Below are 20,244 nucleotides of genomic sequence, written 5' to 3'. Positions count from 1 at the left end.
TATAATAATTAAATAATATTTTAAAATATTATACATCGCTTTATTAAAACACCTGTAATCAATTAAAACCTGCTAATTAACATATCAGAATACCCAAATTCGCTTAGCAATATATTAATCAATCACAAAAACAAACCCCACTCACACTCCCAAGTCGTCAATCAAAGCCTGATTATCCCTAGTATTCTCTCCTCCAGAAAGCCAATTTTTAATCTTTTCTGCCAACGCTCCGTCAATTTTCTCCGCCCGAACTTCCCTAAACAGACCATGTCCCCTACCTAATTTGAACTTTTAATAACCTCTTAGCATTTGGCGGATTGCAATAGCTTTAACGGGTGAAAATTCATATTAAAGTATATTTTCTACTCCAATATTTTTAGTGCCTAAAAACACTTAATAACACCTTCCAGTAAGTAGTTTTATAGACACACTTGTGCTCTCATTTTCAATTTTCTGCAAAACATCCAAAAAAACCAAATTTTAGTTCTGGGAAGGTTTCAGATAGCTTAAGAATGCCAAACTTAGCAATTGCTTCTGTTCGGCTTGACATAACATTTCTAGCAGTTTCTACTAATCTAAATCGCTCAAATCCTTGAAATGGACTGAAAAATGCGTGAAAAGCTGCTGAACTGAGCACGAAAACAACTAGAAACTCGCATTTCGCTCTAAATAATCACTGCCGCAGCTTTCGATAGCATACAAAATTATATCGATATACTGGCCCTTAGAAACTGCTCGTTTGCCTTTTTAGTTGACCAATTTTTCCCTAAAAAGGCTCCTTAGCGCGAATTTCGCAGGAATCGAATTTATGGCTTTTAACGCATCAATATGGCCTTAAATCAGTTAGATTTGGTCTAATTTGACAATCACACGCCAAATCGCACTAAACACGTACGGAACGCACCCACAACGCCTCTAAATAGGCAATTGCTCATTTTTGAAATTTATAGTGAAAAATTGAATTACAATTGGAATTAAATTTTAATTTTATGTCAGACAGCTTATCATTCCTCGCTCAAAATTCATCAGCGAATCTGCGTGATAGCAGCTTAAGACAACGCCGAAAAACGCGACATTCCCGCCCATACCGATGAGCCTGAAAAGTGCCGAAATTGCACTCCAGCTGGCCTGGTGGAACAGGTCCAAAAGTGGTGTCTGCACCTACATTGCGAAGTTCTCAGGCCGGTCAAACAGGTAAATGTACACGTTTTAGTGTGTCTTTATGCGTCGAAACTGCGCATGTACGGCCTCCACGACCTGCGCCAAACGCTCCAAATCCACCTCCTCGCGTTTGAACATCTTGAGCTGCTCCGCGAGCGCCGTGACGAATTTATAGTTTTCCGCTTCAATTTCTTCGCTTTCGAGCCGCCGCAGCAGGTCGTCCAGAACGGCACCGAATGACGCTCCCCCGCACGCGTACAACGCCGCGCCTGCGCCTGACAGTTGCCAGTGGTCCGCCTATGGGATATCTCTGACGGCGCTGTACGTCTCCGCGTGCGCAATCGCGTCCGCGAAGGACGCGAAGAGCACCCTGTCGGCGTTCTTGCAGAATTTCAAGTAGAAGGGCACAAGCAAATTGTGGAGCGGAAAGCGAGGGAAATTCGAGTTGTTCAGCTGGATAGAGAGCGCCACGAGCTGCGAAAACGGCACAGATGGGTCTGCGAAAGCCGTCAGGCCGCGGATTCGGGCTGCGATGGCGGCTTCGAAGGATGTGTGCAGCAGATCGCGTTCTGTAGTGAAGGCTGCTATGTGTGGCGGTACTGTCGGGTCCGGTAGCTTCGAATTGAGGCTTTTCAGGGCCGAATTAATCGTTTGGAGGCGTTTGCTCCACAGCTTGATCGCAGTGGTCAACTCATCGATGGTAAGGGTGGCTAAGTTGCCAGAAAATGTAAATTTGGTTGCCAGGCCCTGTTCTGGTTGAATGTCGGAGATCTTCATGTTTAAAAAAATTGGGTTCATTTTAGTGAAATGGAGAAGGTATAAAAATATAGTATTATATATTTATAATAAATAAAATATTTTCACTTCTAATGGTCAAAGTTTTACAAGCGTTATTTCAGTGGGTCGTGACGATGCTCATAACGCAGTAAATCGCTATCATTATAATTAATCCAAAAATATAGCAAACTGATGCGCCTCAGCAACATGTGCAGCTACCGATCTCGCAACCTGCACTCTACGCACCCTCAAAATCCCAGCGCTTCAAACTAGTTTTCCTAGTGCCCACATCACTGGCATTGTCGAAGTCACAGCTTTTCAAGCTTGCATCAGCCGCCGTTATTTAGGCATTGTCCCAAAATAACGAGTAAGTAGCATTTTGGAAGTCCCGCGGCGAGGCCAAAATCGCTCTTAAAGTTACAGATTTTGAGCACGTCTAGTTACTCCTGAATGAAGCGTCATAAAAAAAATTACTATGTGGTCAAATCGATGGGAAAATCGGCTGGATAGGTATCGCGGAAGTAGAGAAAATTGACGAAGTCTGCGGTGGGTTGAAACTGCTGTGAGCGTTATTATTCGTTGAATCTCTATTTTTTAGAAAATGCAATATGAATTATTGCATAAAATTAATAGTAAATATAGAGTTAGTTATAAATAATTTAATTTATATAAGAATAATAAATTAGTATCTATTTCTATTTCTAACTATACCATATTTGAAGAATTCACTATTATGTAATAGACTAGTCGAATAAGTTGAATACTGATGAATTAGGATAGCATATTTAAGTATTGTAACAAGAAATAATTGTTTAAATTTAAGCTTGCAGATTCTATTATTATAGAGATATTATTCAATTATAAGTATATAAGAAAATAAATTTATTTTAGTTAAGTTTAAATTAAATTATGCTATAAATACTTAATGCTAAAGCTAAACTTTTACTAATACAGTAAATGTTATTATTTAGGGATTATGTAAATTTTATAATACATCATTTATTCTAGGATAAAATGGATAGTAGACATTATTATAAGGTTTCTTCAGTTATTCGCTTCTAGTGTTAATTAAATAATTTAGAAAAACTTACACCCATGAAAAATATTACAACAAAAATAAATTAGATTATTTGGGTTTAAAAGTATTATTATTTGTTCTTATATATACAACCTATATCCAACTATACTATAATATATAATATTACATTATAAGTGAATCCCATCATTTTTATTTGATGAAAATAGTAAAAATTATGTAAAATAATAAAATACGTTTAAAAAATTAACTAAATATATGATCTTAACATCCAAAATTGGCACTAAATATTTAAAATTATTGTGTATTTAATTAAAATTATAGTATTTCCTAATATGGAATCGTAATATTTATTTACATTAAATAAACCTGCACAACAATTCTAGTTCATTAAGTTAGGCTAGTATCAACATAAAATAGAGTAATCTATAATATTTTCAGATGATAAATATCCTTCTTAGTGATACTATGAACAAAATCTTTAAACAAATTTATGGATGAAGACCTCATTCCAGTTAGTACAATTGAAGGTTCTCGCTAATATTTTACTTAATACAATATTTGTACTAAAAGACTTATTATCTTAATATTAATAAGTTTGCATTTCTTTTTATTTATATTTCATTGCAGTTTCTAGTTAAGATAAGATTTTTCAAATTACCTATAGAACAAATGTAAAAGCTAATTATTTATATTGATGTTTAAAGTCTTTACTAAAGAAAATATATTAGAGTTAGATATTATCCAATAAATAAACGTGAATCTAATGTTTCTGTTAATAATATCATATTAAACTAATTATTTTTAACTAATAGATTCTCTTTACTAGGTTGCAAGATATATATTGAGGATACTAACAGAGTCTAACAGTTTATTCTGAATGCGAAAGAAGTGTAGATTCTATAAAATTTTCGTTTTTATAGTAAAAGACTTTGTCTTTATATTATAATTAAGCGCATTTTACTGAATAATTTGAATAAGAGTTATCTTTACATGTTAATAAAATGTATCATAAATAATTAGTCATTAATCATTAAAAATAATTTTAGGTTATTTAGTATATTAACTCTAGATGATAAATAGAATATTTAAACTTTATAACACAGGAATAAGTTAGATTACAAAATTATATTTAATAACATTGCCAGGCGCTAGATCCCCACATTAGGATAAAACTTTACCCAGTAGTAAAAAATTATATTTCTATATTAATAAAGTAGACACATTACGTTAACCTTTATTCAAAATTATGCAACTCATTCACTATAGATCAACGAAATAAAAAGCAAAAACCTAACCTATATAATAGAATAAATATTAGTTTATTTAGAAACTTGAACAAAATATGAAAGACTGTGAGGTAAAGTAAATTTTGGAATAAATTCATATGTAAGTATGTTTGATGTATCTATATAAAAGTGAAAGATAGTTGAGTAAGTTTATATACTTATCAGCTTATTGCTTCTAGATAAATCCTACAACTTTTGATGCTCTACCAGGCTTAAAAAGTAATATTGAATACATATAGATAATTCGAAGTTATTAAGTTTTTTAATATCATATTACATTATAACCCTGTACATGAATTTTACAAATATTAATAGTTATGATATCTAACAAATTTGATGTCAGATATATTTGGTTTTAAAACAAGTGATAAATATTTACTATCTGAAAAAATAAATGTAGTATACTGTTATGAATAGAAAAATAATATTATGTTGTTCACATTGATCAGAATTCCTAAACTATAATAATGTAATATAAGCTAAAAGCTAATATTGTATTTCAACAATGCTGTATTTATAATTAATAGAATTATATTTTTTAAAGTTTGATCATTAATATATAATTATTATATAAATAAGTAAATCAATATATAGAAAGTGTAACCAATTTCAGTTGTTATAATTGCTATAAATATTTCATAATTAATTTAAATCTCCATTTTAAATTATATTTTTCCAGAAGATGATATTAATTTAATTAGATTATTACCTCAATATTTAAATGAAGACAAGTGGACAATGCTAGGAAGGATAAAACAAGTGTGCGGTTGATACATACTGACCCACAAGGGATGCCTAAGTAGTTCAATGTAAACCATGTGCTGATAACGTAATCATTACTGGTTATGGCTGCAATTGTGTGGAGAATGTGTCTACTAAAAATTGCTAAAAATGTGATGCAGGAAAATGCTCTGTTTGCATAAATAATTATTTTTTAGACAATGATGAAACTTGTAAAATATGTGAAGGCAATTGTGTTACTTGTGCTGAATCAGCAATAAAATGTACATCCTGTAGTAAAGGCTTTATTATAGAGCCTACTACTAATACCTGTGTGAGATCTTGTTCAATCAATAGAGATTCCATTTTTCATAGAGATGGTTACTGTGACCCTATAAGTAGACACTGCAAACCTTGCTCAAACGATTGTTCTATGTGCACATCGGACAGCTTTTACTTGGAGTGTAAGCGAAGCAGTGCAAATTCTGTGAGAACAGTAGAAGGAAAATGTACGGTCGAATGTAAGGGGATCACTGATGGTAATTATTGCCTAGATGGCACTCCCACAGCCTGCAGTTCAAACTCTAGCTCAGAATGTAATTGTTCAGGCAATGGTCATTGTACTTAATGCGATAGGGATAATACATAGTGTTCTAATTGTCTAGTTAACTATATGATTAACGATAGCGGTGATTGTAGCAACTGCGCAAATGGTTATGATGAATTAAATGGAATATGTTTAAAAATAGAATCGTAAGGAGGTAGCACTAATTTTTCAGGAGGTGCTATTGCAGGAATTGTGATAGCTTCTTTAGTAGTAGTGGGTGTTATTGGTGGTGGGTTAGCTTACTACTTCATAAAGAAACTTAAGAGGTGATGTATAGACTTATTTCAATAAAAATGTAATAATTACAAAAATACATTATTAATTCAGTAAAATAATCTAAAAGCCAAATTTTTAATTATGATTTTGAATATCGTTAAAAGATAGCAAATTAAAAATCTAATTGAATTTATCTAAATAATCATGTGATATAAGTTTTAGTACTTTTACCAACTAGTAATAGAATAATGTTTTTAACTTTCAAAATCTAATACTATTGATAAAATGACAGGGATGAATTTTAATGATATTTACAATTATTTTATGAGAGAAATAATTTATTCAAATTAAACACATTGAAATATATACTAATCTGTATCGTAATTTTAATATCATTAATCTCTATAACTAAACTCTATTTATAGTTTTGTATATGAATAATCAATTTTAATGAATATATAAAATTTAAGCATAAAGTTTTAGGAGAGCATTCAAAACGATTTTTTATCTAAATATATTATTAAATATAGTATAAATCAGAACATAACTTCCATATTATCCTCCTCGAAATAGTCGCTACCATTAGCCCCGATTTTAACCCATCTCATTAAACCACCACTACTACCATCAAATTTACCAGCATAGCGAAGAAGCTTCTTGCAAACAGCAACTCCCTGCTCCATCGTCAAGCTATCATTATATAACTCGTCTGCGAGTGCATAAACATACGTACTACCAGATCCACTCATGAGCATATTCTCTTCAATAAAAGTTCCACCAGGCATAACTTTAAAAACGTGGTATCCAGTGCTATCTACACCACAAACTAGTAGTCCTGCTAGAAGTTAAGCCCTATATTAAAAGTTCATTTTTGCCAGTAAATTGGCTGCAGTTTTGATAGCGCACTTTTGTCCAATTTATAACTCATGTTCGTATATATGGTTCCTTAAAATTCTACATAATGCACGCGTATCCGCTGCAGAACCTGAGCAACCTACCATAATTTAATCTGTGATATGTTCTAATTTACGGGAAACACGATTTTCTATGCGAATATCTGAAGAAGTACGAGTATCGGCAGAGAGAACAACCCCATCTACACATTTAATTGCAATTAAGGTGGTACCATCAGATACTTTAGAATTATTATAAGGATTAAGTTATTATAAAAATTGAGTCATTTTAGAGGTGTTTATAAAATATTATCTTTTATTTTATATAATAATTATATACAATTTCGCTGAAAATTATTAAAAAATACCCGTGAAACCTCCTCTTAATAATGAAAAAAAACAAGCCATATAGTCTACTGTTCTTCTAACTTTAGCAGAACTACATCGAATTTTTATATATATTTTTATTTTTATATACTATTATATATTTTAGTTGCATTTAATTTTCACTCCACAATTAATGTCACTTAAAAATGATTAACTTGTATTCTTGCGAGAACATGACCTAGGGCAAAAAGAATCGACGAAAAAATTTTTTTGTAAGCAGATCAATTCTCTGGCAAAAGTAACGTACGGAAAGTAGGCAGATTGCTCCGAGATGACGCGCTCATTTCAGTATTTGATGCAGCTCAGCACATTCCAAATCAAGTCCAGCAAACCACTGAATTCATCGTCAGTGTTGGTCCTCAAGCCCATCGATCCGGTCAGCACCGAATCGTGCCTGCAGCAGCATATTCAATGTGCGGTGCAGATAGACGGCCATGCATACAGTACATTGTACGGCAACCAGGACGACGAATTCACGTGGAATAAAGAGGTCGTAGTCGACTCTGCAATTTTTGATGAATTTATTATGCAGCAGCCGTGCGAAATTGTTCTAAATGACATGGCCCAGGCGCAGGAGTCCATTGCCAAAAATATCAAGTTGGCAGTTTCTAAATCCGAAAAATTTAACAGTCGACTTGAGAATTCGAAGTGCCGGCAGGTACTGTCCTCGGCTGCTTTGCTAGGCGGCAAGTTTTTGAAGAATATGGATATTTTTCAAGGCAATATTGAACTGATAAGGTTTTTCAAGAAACATAGCTTGGAAACTAAAAAATTCAATTTTCCATGCCTTCCAACTAGCGATCAGCTCGATGCAATTCTTAACTAGACTAAGTCCCAGGATAAACTCAATGATCACTATAGTAGCACAGTTGATTTTGTTGAATTTACTAGTTTTTCGAATTTTCAGCTTAATTTTGATAGAATAATGAATAGAGATACTGAATAGTAAACTAAATCTTGTTTAAATGTTAAATAACATACTCCTTAAGATAATTCCAAAAATATGAAAAAAGATTGCACAAAAAAAGATACAAAACATCTTAGAAAATCAGATATTTCAAACATACCGATGGATTGGTAAAAATCAACAATAGAATAAGTACCATAATCAGAAGCCCTTATACCAATTATAACCAACCATGAAACTTAGGACTAGATTTAAACTGCACCAATTAATGTTATGAATCTTAGCGAAGAAAGTACAACGTTAGCAGAAAAAGCTCAAATCTAAAGTAACTAGTAATCTATTAATTTAATAACAGATTCAGAAATGACAGATGCTCCTAAAAAATCTATTCGTTAACTATACCAAGAAAAGAAACTAGAATAATAACGCATTAAGTAATAAGAAGAAGAGAAAGAGATTTTATTGCAATAAAGCTTGCCTAAGCGAAAATCTCTTTTGGAAAAACTTCAACTAGCTAAGTCCGAGCAGAACCTTAATATTTCCCAACTAGATTATATAAATCTTTTAGATATTATCAATGATTTAGAAGCATTATAGACATATTCGACAATCAGAGATGATTTACTTAAGAAAATCTCATCATTCAATTTTTAATCGTTTATGAAGCTTAGAAACTCGATATCTATTCAAGATTTCATGTAAACTATGAATTTAATAAATTAAACATAAGATTTATCGCTTAAAGAATGGCAAGATATAGAATATAGACGATTTTTGCTTAAAAATAAATATTTAATAGAAAAAGAATAAAACTAGATCAAAAAAGCACTTCGTGTATTCGTTATATTAATGTATTATATATATTTTTAAGAGTCATATGAGTTAATTTATTCTGCTGCACATGCTCTTCAAGTAACAATTTCTCTTGTTGATTTTGACCTGCCAACATTCCATAATTCTTATAATAAAGCAGTTAATTTTTCGCTACCGTTTACAATATAAAACCCACAAGACTGTATCTATATAATCATAGGCTTTTTAGAAACGCCATAAATTTTTGATACTGTCAAAAAAATTTTGGAGTTTCATGCTATAGCATAAAGTATAAAATGATGCTTTTTTCTCACTTTTCCTGCAAATTTTGGAGCTGTTTAACGAGATCTTCGGTTCCACGCATTTTGCAGATTTAGAAAACACTCATCTGATCGTTGTCTAAAATATCAACTTCTTGTATCAACTTTGGAAACCAGGAAGCGTTTCCATTCATTGCTGAAATCATAAGAGCAGTGATACCAGCGTTATCTTGTATTGAAATTTCAGCTAATAATGGAGTAAATACGTCCTAAAAGTCAAATTCGACTGCTCTCATAAGAGCTGTGGTTCCGCTATTATCTTATAAGGAAATTGTTGAAGTAAGATGGTTAATGAGGTGAAATTATTGATATTATACAGCTAACATGAGTGCAGATGTATTATTAGAATCAACTTCTTGGTTATCCTTGATAAGGTTATTGACAAGAAGGTATTCAATAATTTTGGTAGCATTATTTCTAATAGCAGAATGTAGTAACAGAGGAATTAACGGAGATGATATCTAAGATGGGTCATCATTGACTATACATAATGGGATCGCTTCATCTGCTGAGGATGAACAGTTGGACATTAAAGGAGGACTGGAATTAGAAATGGTCATATAATATATATTTTATAAAATAATTATATTTTTGATCAATCTACAATAAAACTTCGCATAGTGGGAGATACAGCCTAACTAGAAATATGACTGGATTAAATTACCCGTTTCTTAATTAACTCTTTACATCTCTCCATTTCTAAAAAACCTTTAAATAATGGTTATAAGGCATGAAATTCAAACGTTTACGTATAATTAATAATTTTTTCAAACAAGTCTCTTTTCATCCATTCTACTATATGAAAGTCTAAATACTCCATTATAAGGTCAACATACTTCTATTCGCCTAAAATTACAGAGATTAGCAGCGGGTTCATAAGAATTCCTTTATCATTATCTTGTACTAAATTAAGCAAAAATGATATATTTGTCTGAACAAAATTATAATAGCCCCCGATAATTAATATGGATAAAAGTGGAAATTCTGTTTTTATTTATACTTCTAATTGTCGCTTTACATATCGTAAGTCATTTGATAAAGCTGAGATTTAAATATAATTTAATCCAGGTGGGAATAATAACTACTTATTAGCTCTTGCAATCAAAGTAAATTTAATAGGTGCTTTAGTTAGTAAATTGCTTTCCTGCTCGTATAGAAATCGTATTGCATCATGTTGTTTATAACAAGCTGCATAATGAATAGCTGCAAACCCTATTTTTGGTGCATCTTACCTCATATCATATTCTTTAAACAGTTTAATTTTATTGAGCTGCTTCAAATTATTGTCAGCTGCTGCTGAGAACCAGTTGAAATGTGCCATTCCCATTTTTGAAATAATAATGTTATAATATGTATATATCATATACTATTTTTGAAAGTTTTTTATAAAGTACATTGATAAAAGAATTATAATCATGTTAAGTAATAATTCTAGTTATTTAATATACTCAAATAATTATTTAACTTTTATAATAGAAACATTTAGTTTGACAGTATAGAAGGGTTATAAGTGGGTTCAAAAAACACAAATTAGTTTCTTATTTTCAGAGTACATCACCTGCACATAACCACAATTTCTAAATTTAGTTCATTATTTAGCACTTATCTACCTTATCCATCCAAAACTAATTATTAAAATATTTATCAACTAACTTAATCTAAAAATAAAGCATTAGATTTTATCTTTTCCAGCAACTAAAAATATATATAATTTGTCACACCGCCTATTCCAATGAACATTTATGCATTTTCTACATCCTTCTATTTATTATATTTTAAACATCATTATTATATAAATTAATCCTTTAAAATTACTTTTTTTCCAATCCATATTACCTACTTCAATTATTATATATTAAATTGATAATATAAAAATTTATGCCAACCGACCTCAAGAAAGCCGGTCTATCAATTGCGCTGATTCTGCTGCTTTTCTTGTCTTCTATTTGCTCAGGTTTAAATACAGGCCTGCTTGGCATGTCCCCGCTTAAGTTCGAGCTAAGCCAGTTGAAATATCCGATCTTGACTAGGAAATTGCGTCCACTGCTAGCAGATCGGCACCTACTGCTATGTGCACTACTGATTGCTAACTCAATTTGCATGGCCGCCATTCCTCTACTTCTGGATTAGCTGGTGGGGCCTGCACTGGCGCTTGTTTTAAGCGTTTCGTTGCTCGTCATTTTTGGTGAAATACTCCCACAGGCACTCTGTGGAAAATTTGGAATTCAAATAGGAAGCTTTTTTTCATTTATTTTATGGATTTTTATTTATTGCACGTTCCTGGGCAGTTTCATTTTCGCGAAGCTGCTCGGAAAAATCGTCGGCGACGAGGGAATAGAGTTCTACAAACGGCGCGAAATTGAGTGTATAATCGAACAATAGGGAGAGTCCAGACCTTCTGAGAATTCTGATGCGAACCTGGACCGCGAGGAGGTCCAGCAGATCAAATCCGTAATACGTTGTGCTAAAATGAGTGTTCTCGAAGTCATGACGCCAATTGAGGATGTGTATGTTCTCGCTGTGAGTACGATCTTCAACCAGGCTAAAATGCTCGAAATTTATGAACGCGGACACTCGCGGATCCTGATCACTGAGGGAGACGAGATTTGCGGCGTTTTGCACATAAAGAGCCTCATAATGCACAATCCTGAGCAGCAGGACTTGACGCTGAATAGGGAGAAAATTCGTAAGAATTTGATACATCTGGATGAGAAAACACGCGTCTACGAGGCCCTGAACTAATTCTAGACCGGAAAAGGGCATTTAGCACTTGTTCGAAGTGGGGAGATAGTTGTTGGAATAGTTACATTGGAGGACATTATGGAAGCGATTTTGTGTCACGAGATATACGATGAGGGAGATGTTGTGGAAATGAGTGAGGCGTGAGGTATCGGTGCGAGATAGATCGATAGGTGATTTACAAAATTTAATGAGTACTACGTCAAGTTGGGTGAGGTTGATTGTTTCAGTCTATAAATTTTCACAGTTATATTAAAATTTTACTTAGCTAATTTAATCGTAAATGTGGTATAATATAGAATTGTCTAATTTTTTACTTTAACAGGGATAAAAATAATAAGCTTACCAAACCGATTTTTAGGCTCAAATACTTAAATAAACATAACTAAATCGTTAATTCAGTTAAAAAAACTATATTACTCCAAAGTCTAGCAATATTTCGCATTCAAACAGGCAACCATTTTTTCAATTTGCTCCCAACATACATTTCGCATAAAATCTGCATAATATATATTCCCTATTCCACACATTCGCCCATAACTTACCAATTATCACTCTGCGTAACTCCATCGTTTTCTACATTACATTTTTCAAATACGTATTATTATTATTATTATTATTATTATTATATAATATTAACATATATAAAATCTTTTCCTCACTAAATCCTGCACAGCACCATGTAGCCTGTGTGCGTCCTCATCATCTGCGTTTCCTTGAGGAACTCGAACTTCTCGCCGTCGCGGGAGCCCTTGAAGCTCCTTCTAACGCCGCTGGCGGGCAGGCAGCGCTGCTCGAGTTCCATTCCTGAGGCGTTTATTTTTATCGTTTTGACCTGAATGACATCCCTGGAGGCACCCAAAAACGTGTGAATCTGCTCGATGCAGGGAAGGAAAATGACAAAAAGAGCATTGCTTTTGAGTGAATTCTGGAGCGCGGAAACGACCTTAAAGGGCTCCGGGAGGTCCAGAAACACGAAATCCAGCGATTTGTCAACGACGCCCAAAAAGCCATTCGCGACGTCATGCGTCTAAATGACGAATTCCGAATTCATATTGTTTTTGATTTTCCACTCCTAAAAGTTAGAATTTGCCGTCTGAACGCGTAGGTCGTCAACGTCGTATCCGAAGAGTTTTCCGCGCTTTTCGATGCTCTCAAAGAGGCGCAGACTGAGCGCACCGGATCCCACGCCGGCCTCCGCGATCGTCATGCCGGGTGTAACGAACTGGAGCACAAAGGCCGCATCAGGAGCGAAAATGATCTGCGTGGAGCGCTGGAGCGTCCGGGCGAAGAGGTCAGGCGTCATCGCCAGCGAGAATCCGAATGAGGTTTTGGCGACCGAAAAAATTTTTGAGCCGAGCGGTAGCGCGAGCACGTCATCGTGGGCGAACGTCCCGTAGCGGTTCGAGAACGTCTTCGCGGGCTCCAGCGTTATCGCGAAAATCTCGTCGTACGAGAACGATAAGCATATCTGTGAGCCGATTTGGGGACACGGTGCGTTCACGGGAATGAATTTTTGGGTTACGCAGGAATGGGGCTCCACGATGCTAAAATTCAGGCTGTTGGGACCGATTTGCGCTTGAAATGTGCAGTTAGGGGCCGTACAGGTGTAGGAGATCTGCTCGGGCGAGAACTGTTGGATGAAGAAGTTCTGCTTCGTCTAGGAGAGCACCAGGTTGCGGTACGCGCCTCTGAGTGACATGAGAGTGAAAAAAGGAAGGGCGTTAACTATTAATATTATTATATACATATAGTTTAAATTAGTTAAAATCTTATATATAATAGATATTATATCTTAAAAACCTAAAACTTCATGAGTAGTGAAGGGGAAAATTGCTCAATATGTAGTATTATATATAATTACATAAAATATTTGACGACCGCAATGTAAAATAGTTCCAACTTCGAAAGATATCCTTATCTAGATATTTTTAACCATAAATACATAAATTAGAGATAATAAAATTCAGTTAAAACAATAAATAACATTAATTATTCTCTTAATAACCTGTCCAGTAATTAACTGTTAAAAACGGAAAAAAGCAAATTTGAACTTGCAGTTTTATGCTCTTAGAATGTTTTTATGTAAAAGCGGAAATAGAAAATAATAAACTAGGAATATAAAGAAATCTATGAGCGGATATTTAGATCAAAATCATTATCAGTTAAAGAAACTAAGTTATTGCCTAATTAAACCTAATAGAAGTTCTTTGTTACACAAACTATTCGGACTAGTATACTTAAAAAATGATCATTTTTTGGTTCGATATGGATATCGAAATGGGGATTTTGGTTATATAGGTGCTTCATCAGATTTTGATGAATTTGAAGGATAATTTCTTGGGTTAACATACTCAAATTATGGTTTTAATTAATAAAATTGGATAAGATTAGATTTTATTGGAAACATTCCTGATACTAACAATTGCTTTGTTTATCTAAAATTTTATTACTTTGTATTATCAATGGCGATTCGACTACGTACTAATGTATATGATGGAGAAGGTACTCTAAATTATGGCTATTCAATTTTTGCTGTATTAAATACTAAAGGTTGCGTCTATAAAAATTTAATTTATTCATTTCTTAATGAATTTTTTTAATTGTTCGGTGTGTTCTCTGGAACTATAGTCATAAATGTAGAATTATACTTATTATCTGTAAAATTAGACGTAGTTTCTTGAGAAATTTATCTTATAATTCTGTTACACATATTATTTTCTTTAGATGTTAAAAAGGGATCTGATCTGTAAACCTTGTATGAATTTTTGTTTATGATCTCGGAGGTTATATACTTACTTGTAGTACTAGTGAAATCTTATTCTAAACTTTTTACCTTTTGATCAAAATGATTCCACATTTTGGCTAAAATCAAAGTTTATTTTATCTGGTTATTATATATTTTATTATGATATAAAATGAAAATTCCACTTTATTCATGTATAACAAAATAAACTAGTCGCCAAAAGCTTCACTAACACCACTTGCTGCACGTGCAGAATCATCAGATACTTCGTTTATAATTTTACCTGATTTTGGGATGCCGAAACCTCTACAAAGGCCACCACCTCGCCAAAAATAATCATCACGAGAAATTATGCGCAGACTTAATAAGTTCTAGTTTAATACTTATGAATCACTAAAAACTGATAAATTTAGCATATTTCCTAGATTTCCTGGAAATACAAATGCAGAAATTGCTAAAATATTAAAAAATCCTCGTGCTATTTTACAGCTTCAAAAAAGTAAATCTCATGTTATTATCACTAACTCTCTGGACATTCCACCTGCTTCACCTCCAAAAGTGAATATTACTGGATTTTTAAAAGTAGGGGAGGGAATACTACGATAAGATGGTACTGAACTTATAAAAGACGAGTTTCCTTCAAATATGAGCTGTAGAGATGCAAATTTAATGTGGAATGGATTTTAAATTAAGAAACCAGTCGATCATTTTGTAAGCGTTGCTATTGAGTTTTGTAGAGCCAGTAATTATGTTTATTAATAACGGAATAATGATAACTTGGACGTATTAAAGATTAGTAAATTTGTAGTTTAGAAACTTTCTGGGGAAATTGAGGATAATGAGATTAAGGATTTACTAGATCTAGTTGTAGTCGCTTTAACTGGACTATAAATGGCTTAGTGAGATACGGGATTACTATTTTATAAATTATTACTGATATAGTTATTTTCCTGGTTATTAAATAAACAAATTTTATTAAACAATATTGTTAGTTAGAAATATTAACACCATTTTGCATACTCCGGATTTTCAGTTACCAGGGCGGTTGAGTTGTTAGAGTTCATGCGGTGTATAGGGGCGTCCCGGAGGGGCATGACAATGGAGTTTCTCCTAGGAATGTCGTTACGCTTCTTCATAAAGAAATACACGCCCAGCCCCACCAGCGCTACCACTATCAGGGCCATGATCACTATTCCGGCGATCAGCCCCGAGGACACGCTCTGGTTGAACTCTTGGGTCTCGTCGCAGCCGAGGATCGCGGGGTTGAATGTCTGCCCCTCGGGGCACGCAGTGTTCACACACTCCCCATGCACTATCGCGTACTATTCCAAGGGATTAAAAATCTCCCTATAAGAATTGTTGCACTTATCATGAATAATATTATAAGGTATTATAAATAGATTAGTGGTCTAATTAAATACTATTCAAAATATAGATTTTTTTAAACCATCATAAAAAGGTAAAATATGAATCATCATCCATTTTCATCCATTCAATATAATTATTCCTATATTTTAGGTCTGAATTAAACCTATTGTTGTAACATAGTTTTTATTTTCAGATAAAAATAGTAAATATATTATTTCATGAATGTAATTGTAACAATTTTATTACAAATAAGTATGCATTAATATACTATATTTTACAATAACTATATAATATTTAGATATAATTACATTAATGTAAACCAAATATTATTAATTTATTCTTTAATCATTAGATATACTAAAAATTAATTCTTATTGAATGTAAATGTATAAATATAAACAATTTATTATTTTGAAATATATTATATATTAATAAGATACAATAGACTGTTTTAAATACTCAAAAAAAGATACAGTTTAAGAGGAACTAGAAAAAGTAAGTTTCACGGAACTTCTCAATAGCAAATATTAACAATAATTTATTGAATATAGTTACGGAAATGTTGATAAATGTTAAAGTATTTCTTCTATAATATGTCTATTCATTAAAGAAACTTTTCTATAAGTAAAAGCCAATTATATTGTTAAAATACTTAAGAAACTAAAATACAATATAAAAATATTTAGCCTATGCTAAATGTTAAAGTAGATTCTGATATAAAACTTAATCTATTTGGAAAATTAATATATAATTAAAAATTAAAGAATTAATGTTTCTACTCAGTGCATTGCTTATACCTTAATTGTATATTCTTAATTAATTTAAATGACCAAAGATTTTATTCTTACTGAGTTCTTTTAATTTTAGTCTATTCAGTTGTAAAGAATAATACGATATTCATAAGAATTGTCAGACCATTATTAATTGGATTCACATATAGATATAGATTTGCTTAATCTTTTTGAATCAGACATATTAACATATATAACGAATTAACTTCTCATTATTGTCCCTACTGGAAGCAATACTAACGTTCATATATTTTCTACTATTCTTATAAAATTGTCAGGAGATAAAGAAATTAAAATATCAGATAAGCATAATGTATTCTTAAATTCTTATTAAAGTTTAATTGACTATTATCAGATTGAAAACTAAGACATAAATTTCTATACAATAGCTGAGAATATTTTAAAAGTTTATAAGGAACTTGAAAAAGAAGATGGATTCCCATCATTTGATTTTAACTAGGAACTTATAATAGATTACATTCCTAACGAAATTGATATGTAATTATTTATGAATTTATCTGGTTCTGATTGCTTAGAAGTAGCTGATATAAATAAAGACTTAAAGTAAGAGCCTAAATTTTACTCCAATAATTTGTGGGCAGTCTACATACTTTAAATTCTTTCCTCATTCGCTTTTTCTCTGTCATTTATTAATGCGGTGTATTATATCGCCTATCGTGGTGCAACTGCATCTGATATATCCAACCTGAGCTCCTATTTCAACCTAGTTTAGATCCCATTTAGCATATTCTGGTTGTGGATTTCCGATAAAATAGGTAGAAAAAATGTATATTTAATAATTACATTATTATATACAATAACAAGTATATTCCTTATATTTATTTCGTTTATCGTTAATAACTAAACAGCTATAATTATCATGTAAACAATCAGAGGGATTCAAGGTAGTGGTGCTATTTTATCACCTATTTCGTTCTTAATGGCTTCAGATTTGGCACCACCAAAAGTAAGAGGGCTTGTAATCGTTCTTGTAAACGTATTTGCTCTCACTGGAAGCATGCTATCATTTGGTATCTAACTTCTACTTGCAGCACTACCAAAATACAAAACCACTCCAGAAATGGCATTCTAGGACGTGTTCACAAAAATTTCATTCTCATACTATGACTCCCAAATTATTGCTACTGTTATTTATATTATTAATTTCTTTATTACTGCTTTGTTTCTCAAAGAAAGCTCATAGGCAATTAATCTAAATCGTTTTCTTAAGAAAAATGGGTTGGCACATAAAATTAAAGAGAAAGGCTTGAAATTGAGAATACATGTTAATAAAAACATAATTATTTTGTTTATGGGCTATTTATTGTCGTTAACAGGTGATAACGCTCTTAGAATTGGTGGAAATTATTTTATTCTGAAAAGTTTTGGATTTACGAATCCCAATGAGTCTAGAGAGTTTTTATCAACAGTATCTATGGTATCATTGGCTCTAGGAATTATTGTGGTTTCAATTGGTACAAAAAGATTAATTAATACCATAGGTGAATGTAGATCTATAATTATGGCTTAGTTTTTGTCGATAGGAGAAGCTTTAATAAATTTTTCAATAAATCCTCCATTGAATCCAAATATAATGTATCTAACCATAACTACTAGTATTATTGCCTCTATTTATTGTGATTCACTGTTTTTACAACTACTTTCTATGTACACACGTCCTGAAACAAGAGGAAAAGTTATGGGATTATTTTAAATAGGAAACTCTATAGGCAGGGCTTCATCTGGTTTTATAGTGGGTTAACTGCAAAATTATAATTACAGAAATGCTCTTATTTTGAATACTATGTTTTAATGTTCTTGTTTAGTTTTTGTTGCAATTTTGAATCCACCTTTATAAAGACCTGAGATGGAAGAAGCCTAAAAGTAAATAGAAGAAGCGAAGAGAAGAGATATCTTAATCTGAATACCATTTTATATTTTATTTATTAATTGATGTTGTGGTTGCTTTAATTATTTTTAGTAAAAGTGCATAAAATTAATTACATTATCTTAAAAATTAAATATCTAGATTAGAAAGTAATAACTTCATGCTAAAATCTATAAAATATCACTAACTGTGATTCTTATAATTTCTATATATAGATAAATAAATTAGTTACGTGATATATAATTAACAATATAGCATAAGCAGATTAATACTGCACAAGACACTTGAACAAATAGCTAACTCTTATAATAGTATTTCCTAATATAATTTTTAGACTTATTTGATGCTATAATCAAGTTTTGATAAGAATCAGGAAAGTGAAACTAACACTGTTTTTCTAATCATAAATTTCATTACTATTACTATAAGTATTTGTTAAATATTAAAGATTATCCTAATGGATATACTAACTAAAATAACTAAAGAATTATTATTTAGGCATTATTATTAGAGACTACTCGAATAATAGTAGTAATATCTTATATAAATATTAAAGATAGCTGAATAAAATTCAAAGTAAATCTAAATTTAAACTATCTTCTAAATCTGATACTTCAGTACTTGCCAAGATTAAATTTTCGCTCATAGTATGAGTAATTGGTTCTAACGTATTAATAAGTTGGGTATTAACTTAAATACTTTGTGGTTATTGACATTATTTGTTTTTATGTTATGATTTTTTGGTAGTTTTAGGGTGAAAGAAATAATTCGAAAATAATTATTTAGTTTTGCTCTGACTACCACCCATTGTACATAATTGCCACATTTATCTTGTTAGATCAGAGTCTTAGTTTAAATAATTATTACTATATTTTTATTAAATTTTAGCTTATATGCCGTATTTTTCTTATAGAGCAATAGAATTATACCCTTTTTGTTTTTATTTTATCTGTGGTGGGGGTGAAGCTGATAGCTATAAATTGACACTTGAAGTCATGAGTTAAGATTTTTTCATTTTATAATTTATTTATATTATAATAATTTCTAATATAATATAGAGATTAAGGTTTAATGATTATCGTATTGAATAATCATATAAATTATATATAACTAAAAATGAATGGGTTAATTAAAAGTACACTTAATCAAAGTTTTTAAGAATAAAAAAGACACAGAGTTGATTTAGAATTTAATAATATAATGTGTGAGTACAGTAAAAAATAGAATTAAAGTAAACGAAAAATCGATGTTTGTAATAATTATACTAAAAATTTAGTATCTAACGATATAAGAATACAAAATGATATACCTAGCTTGTAAGTGAGTGTTACCTATTTTTAAGCGCAGTAAGTTTACAAATAAAGAAAAAGTAGAAAGATTAGAAAGAATATTTCCTTGCTTGATGTTTCAATAGGTTAAACGTAAAAATATGACATGCCATCTTGTTATAGTGAAGAATCTAGTGTACATGATTTTGAAATCACAAAATAAACGCTTACATTATAAGACATAATCAGTGAGACACAAAACTAAGTTAACGCTAGGCCTACAAAATTTACAAGAGGATTTCGCAAGTGATTAAAACA

At 31.7% G+C, this 20,244-nt stretch overlaps 15 protein-coding genes across 15 annotated transcripts; 8 read left to right on the top strand and 7 right to left on the bottom strand. All coding sequences in view use genetic code 6, as the record gives it.

The window, feature by feature from the left end:
- Nucleotides 1–141: 141 nt before the first annotated feature.
- Nucleotides 142–1,959, bottom strand: SS50377_28020 (uncharacterized protein; the record flags this gene model as incomplete). Its single annotated transcript, XM_067911797.1, has 1 exon — nt 142–1,959. The coding sequence occupies one exon, from the start codon at nt 1,957–1,959 to the stop codon at nt 142–144; it is 1,818 nt and encodes a 605-aa protein (XP_067760819.1).
- A 71-nt stretch (nt 1,960–2,030) lies between these two features.
- SS50377_28019 (Peptidyl-tRNA hydrolase family protein) lies at nt 2,031–2,504 on the top strand (the record flags this gene model as incomplete). Its single annotated transcript, XM_067911796.1, has 1 exon — nt 2,031–2,504. One exon carries the CDS (start codon nt 2,031–2,033, stop codon nt 2,502–2,504), a length of 474 nt encoding a protein of 157 aa, XP_067760818.1.
- Nucleotides 2,505–5,067: 2,563 nt separating this feature from the next.
- Nucleotides 5,068–5,349, bottom strand: SS50377_28018 (uncharacterized protein; the record flags this gene model as incomplete). Its single annotated transcript, XM_067911795.1, has 1 exon — nt 5,068–5,349. The coding sequence occupies one exon, from the start codon at nt 5,347–5,349 to the stop codon at nt 5,068–5,070; it is 282 nt and encodes a 93-aa protein (XP_067760817.1).
- Nucleotides 5,350–5,416: 67 nt separating this feature from the next.
- On the top strand, nt 5,417–5,860 carry SS50377_28017 (Cysteine-rich membrane protein 1; the record flags this gene model as incomplete). The annotated part of the gene is made up of 1 exon (XM_067911794.1): nt 5,417–5,860. One exon carries the CDS (start codon nt 5,417–5,419, stop codon nt 5,858–5,860), a length of 444 nt encoding a protein of 147 aa, XP_067760816.1.
- A 482-nt stretch (nt 5,861–6,342) lies between these two features.
- SS50377_28016 (Proteasome subunit beta type) lies at nt 6,343–6,987 on the bottom strand (the record flags this gene model as incomplete). Its single annotated transcript, XM_067911793.1, has 1 exon — nt 6,343–6,987. The coding sequence occupies one exon, from the start codon at nt 6,985–6,987 to the stop codon at nt 6,343–6,345; it is 645 nt and encodes a 214-aa protein (XP_067760815.1).
- Nucleotides 6,988–7,219: 232 nt separating this feature from the next.
- SS50377_28015 (uncharacterized protein) lies at nt 7,220–9,106 on the top strand (the record flags this gene model as incomplete). The annotated part of the gene is made up of 1 exon (XM_067911792.1): nt 7,220–9,106. One exon carries the CDS (start codon nt 7,220–7,222, stop codon nt 9,104–9,106), a length of 1,887 nt encoding a protein of 628 aa, XP_067760814.1.
- A 10-nt stretch (nt 9,107–9,116) lies between these two features.
- SS50377_28014 (Ankyrin repeat-containing protein) lies at nt 9,117–9,656 on the bottom strand (the record flags this gene model as incomplete). The annotated part of the gene is made up of 1 exon (XM_067911791.1): nt 9,117–9,656. One exon carries the CDS (start codon nt 9,654–9,656, stop codon nt 9,117–9,119), a length of 540 nt encoding a protein of 179 aa, XP_067760813.1.
- A 65-nt stretch (nt 9,657–9,721) lies between these two features.
- Nucleotides 9,722–10,453, bottom strand: SS50377_28013 (uncharacterized protein; the record flags this gene model as incomplete). Its single annotated transcript, XM_067911790.1, has 1 exon — nt 9,722–10,453. One exon carries the CDS (start codon nt 10,451–10,453, stop codon nt 9,722–9,724), a length of 732 nt encoding a protein of 243 aa, XP_067760812.1.
- Nucleotides 10,454–11,004: 551 nt separating this feature from the next.
- Nucleotides 11,005–12,012, top strand: SS50377_28012 (uncharacterized protein; the record flags this gene model as incomplete). Its single annotated transcript, XM_067911789.1, has 1 exon — nt 11,005–12,012. One exon carries the CDS (start codon nt 11,005–11,007, stop codon nt 12,010–12,012), a length of 1,008 nt encoding a protein of 335 aa, XP_067760811.1.
- A 511-nt stretch (nt 12,013–12,523) lies between these two features.
- On the bottom strand, nt 12,524–13,567 carry SS50377_28011 (tRNA (adenine57-N1/adenine58-N1)-methyltransferase catalytic subunit; the record flags this gene model as incomplete). Its single annotated transcript, XM_067911788.1, has 1 exon — nt 12,524–13,567. The coding sequence occupies one exon, from the start codon at nt 13,565–13,567 to the stop codon at nt 12,524–12,526; it is 1,044 nt and encodes a 347-aa protein (XP_067760810.1).
- A 545-nt stretch (nt 13,568–14,112) lies between these two features.
- On the top strand, nt 14,113–14,643 carry SS50377_28010 (uncharacterized protein; the record flags this gene model as incomplete). The annotated part of the gene is made up of 1 exon (XM_067911787.1): nt 14,113–14,643. The coding sequence occupies one exon, from the start codon at nt 14,113–14,115 to the stop codon at nt 14,641–14,643; it is 531 nt and encodes a 176-aa protein (XP_067760809.1).
- A 160-nt stretch (nt 14,644–14,803) lies between these two features.
- On the top strand, nt 14,804–15,514 carry SS50377_28009 (uncharacterized protein; the record flags this gene model as incomplete). Its single annotated transcript, XM_067911786.1, has 1 exon — nt 14,804–15,514. One exon carries the CDS (start codon nt 14,804–14,806, stop codon nt 15,512–15,514), a length of 711 nt encoding a protein of 236 aa, XP_067760808.1.
- Nucleotides 15,515–16,804: 1,290 nt separating this feature from the next.
- On the top strand, nt 16,805–18,694 carry SS50377_28008 (Major facilitator superfamily protein; the record flags this gene model as incomplete). Its single annotated transcript, XM_067911785.1, has 1 exon — nt 16,805–18,694. One exon carries the CDS (start codon nt 16,805–16,807, stop codon nt 18,692–18,694), a length of 1,890 nt encoding a protein of 629 aa, XP_067760807.1.
- A 535-nt stretch (nt 18,695–19,229) lies between these two features.
- On the bottom strand, nt 19,230–19,673 carry SS50377_28007 (uncharacterized protein; the record flags this gene model as incomplete). Its single annotated transcript, XM_067911784.1, has 1 exon — nt 19,230–19,673. One exon carries the CDS (start codon nt 19,671–19,673, stop codon nt 19,230–19,232), a length of 444 nt encoding a protein of 147 aa, XP_067760806.1.
- Nucleotides 19,674–19,729: 56 nt separating this feature from the next.
- Nucleotides 19,730–20,236, top strand: SS50377_28006 (uncharacterized protein; the record flags this gene model as incomplete). Its single annotated transcript, XM_067911783.1, has 1 exon — nt 19,730–20,236. One exon carries the CDS (start codon nt 19,730–19,732, stop codon nt 20,234–20,236), a length of 507 nt encoding a protein of 168 aa, XP_067760805.1.
- Nucleotides 20,237–20,244: the final 8 nt, after the last annotated feature.

This window comes from Spironucleus salmonicida, chromosome 8 (assembly GCF_000497125.1).
Source record: "Spironucleus salmonicida strain ATCC 50377 chromosome 8, whole genome shotgun sequence".
In the NCBI taxonomy this organism is placed as follows: Eukaryota; Fornicata; order Diplomonadida; family Hexamitidae; genus Spironucleus; species Spironucleus salmonicida.
This window is presented reverse-complemented; position numbering and strand designations above follow the sequence as displayed.